The 9,554-nt window shown below is 38.8% G+C and overlaps 1 protein-coding gene and 1 long non-coding RNA gene across 6 annotated transcripts; both read left to right on the plus strand.

Moving 5' to 3' along the window:
- The first annotated feature begins 122 nt into the window (after positions 1-122).
- Positions 123-6,439, plus strand: LOC127009989 (mitochondrial GTPase 1-like). Of its 2 annotated transcripts, XM_050883687.1 has the most exons (4): positions 123-698; positions 1,557-1,711; positions 2,938-3,033; positions 3,877-6,439. In XM_050883687.1, exons 1-4 carry the CDS (start codon positions 123-125, stop codon positions 4,010-4,012), a joined length of 963 nt encoding a protein of 320 aa, XP_050739644.1. In that variant the 3' UTR covers positions 4,013-6,439. The 2 variants fall into 2 exon arrangements, with proteins under 2 accessions (XP_050739644.1, XP_050739645.1); XM_050883688.1 differs by lacking the exons at positions 2,938-3,033; positions 3,877-6,439 and adding an exon at positions 2,055-2,644 and having other exon boundaries at positions 1,557-1,844.
- A 230-nt stretch (positions 6,440-6,669) lies between these two features.
- LOC127009991 (uncharacterized) lies at positions 6,670-8,414 on the plus strand. 4 transcript variants are annotated; one of them, XR_007762716.1, is made up of 3 exons: positions 6,670-6,814; positions 6,865-6,914; positions 6,990-8,414. It is a non-coding gene; the product is annotated as an uncharacterized LOC127009991 (long non-coding RNA). The 4 variants fall into 4 exon arrangements; XR_007762717.1 differs by lacking the exon at positions 6,865-6,914 and having other exon boundaries at positions 6,765-6,864; XR_007762714.1 differs by having other exon boundaries at positions 6,774-6,914.
- Positions 8,415-9,554: the final 1,140 nt, after the last annotated feature.

Below are 9,554 nucleotides of genomic sequence, written 5' to 3' on the forward strand. Positions count from 1 at the left end.
ATCTCTATCCATCTCTAAGCATTAACAGGAAACATTAACACCAAGAAAACAAAACAAAAAACACAAACAAAGGAAAGGATCAGTCAACAAACAGACCCCCCACTGACCCCCCTACCCCCAATATGGCCGCCCAGGTAGCACGACACGGCCTAATCATGCGCAAGGCCTTCTGCGTCACCAACCACGAGGCCATAAACTGGTTCCCGGGACACATGGCGAAGGGCTTGGACCAGATGCAGCGGAAACTCAAATCAGTCGACTGCGTGATTGAGGTCCATGACGCGCGAATCCCCATCTCAGGCCGCAACCCGCTCTTCGAAAAACGCCTAGGCATATCCTCGCTTAAGCCGCACATCCTGATCATGAATAAAATGGACCTGGCCGACCGCAAGCAGAGTGCGAGTGTGAAGCGTTACTATGAGAAGGAGGGCGTGTCCGAGCTTATATTTACGAACTGCAAGCGACCGGACAGCCCTGGGGTGAAGAGTATCGTCCGGAAGCTGGCGAGGGTCATCAAGGACTCCGAGAGGTATAATCGCTCGGAGGAAACGACGTACACTGCCATGGTGATCGGGATTCCTAATGTCGGGAAGTCGTCGCTGATCAATGCGCTGCGGTCCAAGCATCTGCGGAAGAGTAAGGCCACGAAGGTCGGCGCCCTGCCCGGCATAACGCAGAGTGTGCTGGAGAGGATCAAGGTGAGGGGGTGATGTTAAGGTGTTCTCCATTGTTGTTCTATATTGTCATTCTGTTCTATATTTTTATGTTGACCATTTATACACTTGTCATAGTCTCCTTACTTTGTTTTATTTTTGCATCTTCAGATTTTCTTTTACAGTCTTTAAAAGCTTAACATGGTAGCAGCGGGGATCATGTTTCTTAATGGTCCCTCTAAGCGAGAAAAATGAGAAAAAATCATCACTCGCATAAACCATTTCATAATATATATCAAAGCATTTGTGATCAGTTTATGTATCATCTATTTTGGGGGGTTAAAAATCACGGCACAAATTTGGCCCGTCGCTGCTACACGGTAAAGCCACAAATTTGGCACGTCGCTGCTACACGGTAAAGCCACAAATTTGGCCCATCGCTGCTACACGGTAAAGCCACAAATTTGGCCCATCACTGCTACTGATTTAAATAACTTCTTGACAATATTCATCTTTATTTCTTCTTATTTAGTACACTATTGTATCTTCAGTTACCTTTGTTAATACACTTTTACAGCCTTTTATACCATAAGCTACATAACTTCCCTTCTTGACAAAACCAATCTTTATTTCTCTAAACTCATACCCTTTTCATACCTTCTACACACTTAACACTCCATTATTATTCTTTTTCTCATCTTTTTATATCTAGTTCTTTTTTCTTTTCCTTTTTTTTTACAGCAACAGAAACATCGCAACCTCACCTGTCCTCCTTCACCCCATTTCCTCTTTCTGTTTTTATCTTTTTATCTTTCATTTTTTTTCATTCACTAACAAGCAACACATCACCACAGAACCACCTCCTATGTACCCCTTCACCCCACCTGTCCTCTCCTCCCCCAGGTGTGTGAGGACCCCAAGGTGTACCTGCTGGACACTCCCGGCGTCCTGGCCCCGCGGATCAAGGATGTGGAGATGGGCCTCAAGCTCGCCCTCGCTGCCACCATCAAAGACCATCTGGTGGGCGAGGATATCATTGCCGATTACCTCCTCTATAGGTGTGTGATGATGTCTTCTTTTATATATTTTCTGTCTTTTTGGCTGGTATTGTTGGATGTTTTCGCCCTTCAAGTCAACTGTTTCCAAAGGTCGAAAAGGGGATCAGTCGGGTTCTCATGAGTGGTATTTTAGGTTCACGGTACAGAGGAAGGGTCAAACTACCACCAGAGTCATAAAACTACTCCTGGAAATGCCCGCAACTCCTATGAAAGCCTTGTCAAATATGTGTTTCTTCAGGTTCGTGGTACAGAAGAAGGGTCGAACTACCACCAGAGTCATAAAACTACTCCTGGAAATGCCCACAACTCCTATGAAAGCCTTGTCAAATATGTGTTTCTTCAGGTTCACGGTACAGAGGAAGGGTCGAACTACCACCAGAGTCATAAAACTACTCCTGGAAATGCCCACAACTCCTATGAAAGCCTTGTCAAATATGTGTTTCTTCAGGTTCGTGGTACAGAGGAAGGGTCGAACTACCACCAGAGTCATAAAACTACTCCTGGAAATGCCCACAACTCCTATGAAAGCCTTGTCAAATTTGTGTTCTTGGGCGACGAAATGTTTGGTGATACGACCCTTTGTTTTTCCTTTTATCCATATTTCTTTTTTATCTGCTTATTTTTACAATCTTCTTCCAGTTTATAGTTTCTCCATCTTCCTGTACTTATAATCCTTTTTTCTGCTTTTCTATTTTATTTCCTTGTCTGAAATTCCTTTTTTCTGATTTTTTATGTATATTTTTTTTTTAAAGTTTCTGTTTTCCTACTCTCAGTGTCTTTTTTCTTCTCTGGTATTCCTTTCATTTTCTTTTTCCTGTCTTCTTGAACAGGTTAAAGAGAATGACAGTACTGAGAGAGAGAGAGAGAGAGAGAGAGAGAGAGAGAGAGAGAGAGAGAGAGAGAATGACATCAACATCAATAATAATAATAACTGGGTATTTACCATATCAAGACATAGTAGTAGTAGTAGTGGTAGCTGTAGTAGTAATAGTAGTAGTAGTAGTAGTAATAGCAGTAGTAGTAGCAGTAGTAGTAGTAGTAGTAGTAGTAGTAATAGTAGTCTGTTTAAGACGTGAGAATATTATTTTGAATGTGAGAAAGAGAGAAATAAGATTTTTTGCTATATGAAGAACTACAGAGTATTTTGACTGTGAGAGACAGAAAAACAGAGACACAGGGAAGTGAAGGTCCATGAACATTCCTAACTTTTCCACCTCCTCCCGCAGACTCAACCTCGCCGGCAACCACAAGTACGTCAATTTTCTGGGCCTTGACGAACCCACGGACAACATACAGGACCTGCTCGTGTCTGCGGCCGTGAGGTGAGTGCTGGCAGGGGTGGTGGTGGCCGCATAAACTGTGTAAATGCAGGTAAACTCTAGAGCAGCCTTTTCTTGTATATTTCCTCTTTTCGCACTTTCAAGAGGGTAGCATCATGACCAGCGTTGCCAAATTGTCATACGCTGAACATTGCATCTATCATTTTTAGGGCCCCCCCGAAATTGACCTCTCTTTCAGCCACCTCTTTGGATTCTTTTTGGGAGAAGCGAGTATCAGGCTTTTTTTTTATTATTGTTTACTTTTTTGTGTGCCCTTGAGCTGTCTCCTTTGTTGTAAAAAAATAAATAAATAAAAATAGTGATAGTCTTTTAAAGTTATCGTTGAAACTGTTAAATATTGATGGTTTTCTTTCTTTTTGTAACAGTTATCGGTGAGAGACTTCGAAAATGCATTGCGATTAGTATGATGATTGGCAACGCTGATTTTGTGGCATCTCCTCCCAAAATTGACCTCTTCTTTTTCCTCTCATTCTTTATTTCTTTGGTGGGCTTTTGTTTTTTTTTTTTTTTATGCCCTTGAGCTGTTTTCATAGTTATTAAAGAGGAAAAATCATTATAATCATTGTCACTTATCACCATCAACACCATCATCATCATTTTTGCCACACTCATCACCATCATCACCACCATCATCATCACTTACCACCATCACCCTCAGCATCACCATCATCATCAACATCATTTTTGCCACTCTCACCCTCAACACCATCACCATCACCACTTCTTCCCATCACTCACCACCACCATCATCATCACCAATTACCACCATCATCATCACCTTCACCACCATCATCACCACCTCACCCACAACCATCATCTCCGCAGGAACAACTGGCTTCTGAGGGTTCGGGACCATCGCGGGATCAACACCTGCCCGGACATCCTCGCCACCTCAAGCAAATTCATCCGCGCCTTCAGGGACGGAACATTCGGGAAGATAAGCCTGGACGACGTACCCTAGGCTGAGACGTGCGGCCTGGGGTGTGAGGGTGTGTAGGCTCAAGGCTGTAAGAGGATGTGTATATAAGATAGTGTGTTAGTGAATAGGTGTTAAAAAGTTCCTGGTGTGACTACCTAAGGGTGACTGGTGTGGCCTGGAGTGTGAGGGTGTAATTAGGGTGAAGAAATATACACGCACCCTTCCTGTAAGTTATATCAGAAGGGTGCAGGGTGCTGGTGATTGCATAAGGTGTGAGGTGTTGCAAGGTGGGAGGAGGGTGAGAGCTACTGTCTATAGGTTTTGGGGATATCCGTATATGAAAGACAAGAAAAGCTGAAGAAGGGTTTGAAGAAGATAGAGTGTAAGTGGAGGGCAAAGATTCTAGTCTTCAACCCGGTAGCAGCGGGGATCATGTTTCTTAATGGTCCCTCTAAGCGAGAAAAATGAGAAAAAATCATCACTCACACAAACCATTTCATAATATATATCAAAGCATTTGTGATCAGTTTATGTATCATCTATTTTGGGGGGTTTATATCATGGCACAAATTTGGCCCGTCGCTGCTACACGGTAAAGCCACAAATTTGGCCCATCGCTGCTACACGGTAAAGCCACAAATTTGGCCCGTCGCTGCTACACGGTAAAGACACAAATTTGGCCCGTCGCTGCTACACGGTAAAGCCACAAATTTGGCCCGTCGCTGCTACACGGTAAAGCCACAAATTTGGCCCGTCGCTGCTACACGGTAAAGACACAAATTTGGCCCGTCGCTGCTACACGGTAAAGACACAAATTTGGCCCGTCGCTGCTACCGGGTTAAGCCTTCTCTATACTTCTTGGTGAGGCAGTGAGGGTGGAAAGACAAGGGAAAGGTAGAAAAAGATGAAGGAGAAGAAGGGTGTGAAGAAGATAGAGTGTCAGTTGAGGGGAAAGATTCTAGTCCTTAAGCCCTCTGTAGACTCCTTGGTGAGGTAACGAGGGTGGAAAGACGAGGGTGTTTTTTTGGAAAGGTAGAAGAAGAAGAAGAAGAAGCAGAAGGGTGTGAAGAAGAGAGTGTCAGTGGAGGGCAAAGATTCTAGTCCTTAAGCCCTCTTCTACTCCTTGGTGTGGGAATAAGGGTGAGAAGACAAGGGTGCTGTTTTCAGGGTAGTGTGTTAATACAATGGGTTTTAATAGTCTTCAGTATTTTCACTTACTAGAAATTGATTTTACACCCTCCTTGATCCTTTTAGAAGAGGATTGGATGCCTTGATTCACCCCTTGAGTGGCCTTAATTCTCATAGTTTGTGATAGTGACGTAGAATTTCCTTAGCAATATTATAGTAGAAACATCCTAAACGGAGGGCTGTGGTGGGGTCAGAGACTACTTAATAGCCGGTATACTAGTGTTTCAACCATTAACTCTGGAAGAAATTAAAGAGAGCAAAATTATATCACAACAATATGGAACAGAAGAAAAAAGAAAACTTAACAAAACTAAAAGACACAACAACGCCAATCAACAATCAAGAATAAGTCATAATAAGCAAAATAAGGCAATCCCACGCCTACTTCTGGACTGGGCGGGGCGGGGCGGGGCGGGGCCTGTGACCAGCGCTGCCGTGTCTCCCAAATCCACGATGCGCAACTTGTGATATATGTAAAAAGCGTCACAAATTATAAAACACTTTAGAACACACACCAATACAGGTTTAACGTAAGAATTATGATATACCAAAGAAAAGTAAACTAGTTATGTGTCTGATATTTATACGGCAATAAAGAAACATGGCATACATATTTTACAGGCGCTCAGAAAATGTTACTTTTATTTAACTTGTGCAGCAGTTCTAAGGTGGATAAGGAATGTAACAGTTATATTTACAAGATAGTTCGAAGGAATATAAGTAGAATATATGACGTTTTCTTAATATAAATAAATGTTAAACCTTTCACGAGCGGCAGCACTCCCATTGACCCAGCCGAGCATAAGTCGTGTGTCAAGTTCTTATGCGTAGACACGGCAGCGCTGGAGACACCTGTTTGCCCTGCCCCCGACCGCACCCTGGCCCTTATTTAGAGGTGGTAGTACTGTAGGAAGCCCTGGGTCATTTGTAAGGTGTCCATAGAGTGATCGGTTTTGTTAGGATTTTTTTATATCTATTTACTTTGTTATTTATTTTTTGTTATCATGTTTCTCACTGTCTGCTTGAGAGAAGATGTTTGTTGAATGTTGAAAATTGTCTTTGAAGTTAAATGCAGTTAAGAATTTTTGTTTATATATATTTTGTTATTTTAATTTTTGTATTCATGTTTCTCACTGCCTGTTCAAGAGAAGAGTGTGTAGAAAGTATGTTGAGTTTTGTTTTGAAGATCTGATTATGCATAGTTAAGAATGCATATATACTCCTCACTCAAAAAATTGTATAACACATTGTAATCACAGTTTTATGTATCCCACATTAACAAGACTATTTTTTTTTTTTTTTTGGCAGGTTAACAATTTTTTATACATTGATTTAACATTTTTTTGGATTTGGCAGGCTAACAATTTTTTATACATTGATTTAACATATTTTTTTGCATTTCACAAGTTAACAATTTTTAATACATTGATTTAACATATTTTTTTGCATTTAGCAGATTAACAATTTTTTATATATTAATTTAACATATTTTTTTGCATTTAGCAGATTAACAATTTTTTATACATTAATTTAACATATTTTTTTGGATTTGGCAGGTTAACAATTTTTCATACATTAATTTAACATATTTTTTTGGATTTGGCAGGTTAACAATTTTTTATACATTAATTTAACATATTTTTTTGGATTTGGCAGGTTAACAATTCTTTATACATTAATTTAACATATTTTTTTGGATTTGGCAGGTTAACAATTTTTTATACATTAATTTAACATATTTTTTTGGATTTGGCAGGTTAACAATTTTTTATACATTAATTTAACATTTTTTTTGATACATTAATTTAACATCTTTTTTTGCATTTGGCAGGTTAACAATTTTTTATACATTGATTTAACATATTTTTTTGCATTTAGCAGGTTAACCATTTTTTATACATTAATTTAACATCTTTTGAGCAATTTATCTCAGCCCACCACTGAAAAAGAGAAAAAATGTAGCTCTAGGAATACACTCCACATAGCTGTTGTGTCACTGTGTGCGTTTGTGTGTCTCAGGCCGTGAAGAACACCCATCAACGACTAGTATGATCTCCAGTGTTTGTGTCTGTGTTTGTCCACTCCACTCACATCACCTCATGTCAACACACCTTATGTCACCTCACTGTAATGCCAGGAAGTCTAGGCATGTTATGTGATAGCTTTTGGGAGCAGTAAGTAGCGGGCTTTATTTTCATTATTGTTTTATATATTTATTTTCACGCCCTTGAACTCTCCATTTCCGTAAAAAAACGCTAAATTGTCCTTATCACACTTCTCACCCTGTTAATATAGACAGTATAGCTATTTCACATTATCAGGGTGAGACAAGTGTAATATATATTGTTCTGATAATATATAGACAGTTTAGCTATTTCATGTTAACAGGGCAGGACAAGTATAATATGTATTGTCCTGCTAATAAGAGACAGTTTATCTGTTATATGTTAGCAGTGCGAGATGAGTGTAACATGTGCTGTTTTGCTAATATTGACAGTTAAGTAACATGCCCAAATTTCCCGGCATTATGTCACCTCACATTTGCTCACCTCTGCATCTCCTCACCTCCGAGTATTTTGTAGAAGTGTTCCATTTCATCACCTATACATAGACTTTCATGGCTGTCAACAGAGTACTGAAGACTATAAGGCTGGTATTATAAGACATTCGCTTCTCACATCAACCATTTCTAAAGGTCAAAGAGGGGGTCAGACGGGTTCCTATGAGTGTTTCTTCAGGTTCATGGTACAGAAGAAGACTCACACTACCACCAGGGTCATAAAACTACCCCTGGAAATGCCCACAACTCCTACGAAAGCCTTGTCAAATATGTGTTCTTGGGCGGCGATGTGTCTTGTAAAACGACCCTTAGAGTTTGGTATTATAAGACATTCTCGCTTCTCATATCACCTATTTTTAAAGGTCAAAGAAGTGGGGTCAGTCGGGTTCCTATGAGTGTTTCTTCAGGTTCACGGTACAGAAGAAGACTCACACTACCACCAGGGTCATAAAACTACCCCTGGAAATGCCCACAACTCCTACGAAAGCCTTGTCAAATATGTGCTCTTGGGCGGCGATGTCTTGTAATACGACCCTTCGTAAATGTTTGGTGCTGAATGGTAGCTCACGACAAGACAGAATCAAAACTAAATGTAACCGTTTTTTTGGCATTGTGAATTTATTTATTGCCAGGTTGATTGACTGTCGCCTGCAATGTTGTTACGTCACCATTGTTAGAATAAAAGATGACTAGACATTGGTTTACTTATTTTATGTAGATACCATGTTATTTTGTGTCTTAATTTCCTTTCTATCTCGGCCACTCCTCTAACTCTTTTTAGGAGCAGCGAGTAGCAGGCTTTTTTTTTTTTATTATTATTGTTTCCTTTTTTTGTGCCCTTGAGCTGTCTCCTTTGTTGTAAAAAAAAAAAGTATCCTTTATTATGGTGAATTTTGGGGTTTATTTAATTATGTAATGTATGTAATTTTCCTCCTTTTTCCATTTGTATTTTTTCTCCATAGTGAAATTTTATTAAGTGTATTACATCATGCATCTAAATTATCTACTATTTCCATTCGTATTTTGTCTACTATGGTGAATTTTGAGGTTTATTTCATTATGTATCTAATTTTCCTTCTTTTTTCATTCGTATTTTTCTTCTATAGTGAAATTTTATTAGGTTTATTACATCATGCATCTAAATTCTCTTCTATTTCCATTCATATTTCGTCTACTATGGTGAATTTTGGGATTATTTCATTGTGTCTAATTTTCGTTCTTTCCATTTGTATTTTTCCTCTATAGTGAAATTTTATTAGGTTTATTACATCATGCATCTAAATTATCTTCTATTTCCATTCATATTTCCTCTACTATGGTGAATTTTAGGGATTATTTCATTATGTGTCTAATTTTCGTTCTTTCCATTTGTATTTTTTTATAGTGAAATTTTATTAGGTTTATTATGTCATGCATCTAAATTTCCTTCTCTTTCCATTCGTATTTCGTCTACTATGGTGAATTTTGGAGATTATTTCATTATGTGTCTAATTTTCCTTCTTTTTCCATTTGTATTTTTCCTCTGTAGTGAAATTTTATTAGGTTTATTACATCATGCATCTAAATTTCCTTCTCTTTCCATTCATATTTCGTCTACTATGGTGAATTTTAGGGATTATTTCATTATGCATCTAATTTTCCTTCTTTTTCCATTTGTATTTTTCCTCTATAGTGAATTTTATTAAGTTTATTACATCATGCATCTAAATTTTCTTCTCTTTCCATTCATATTTCCTCTACTATGGTGAATTTTAGGGATTATTTCATTATGTATCTAATTTTTGTTCTTTCCATTTGTATTTTTCCTCTATAGTGAAATTTTATTAGGTTTATTAC

Source organism: Eriocheir sinensis, chromosome 42 (genome assembly GCF_024679095.1).
Source record: "Eriocheir sinensis breed Jianghai 21 chromosome 42, ASM2467909v1, whole genome shotgun sequence".
Lineage (NCBI taxonomy): Eukaryota > Metazoa > Arthropoda > Malacostraca > Decapoda > Varunidae > Eriocheir > Eriocheir sinensis.

Excerpts from the sequence above, each read along its gene's own strand:
- LOC127009989 (XM_050883687.1), top strand. The coding sequence starts at position 123 with ATGGCCGCCCAGGTAGCACGACACGGCCTAATCATGCGCAAGGCCTTC. Across the intron at positions 699-1,556 it reads GTGTGCTGGAGAGGATCAAG|GTGTGTGAGGACCCCAAGGT; the intron begins GTGAGGGGGTGA and ends CTCCTCCCCCAG. Across the intron at positions 3,034-3,876 it reads CTCGTGTCTGCGGCCGTGAG|GAACAACTGGCTTCTGAGGG; the intron begins GTGAGTGCTGGC and ends TCATCTCCGCAG.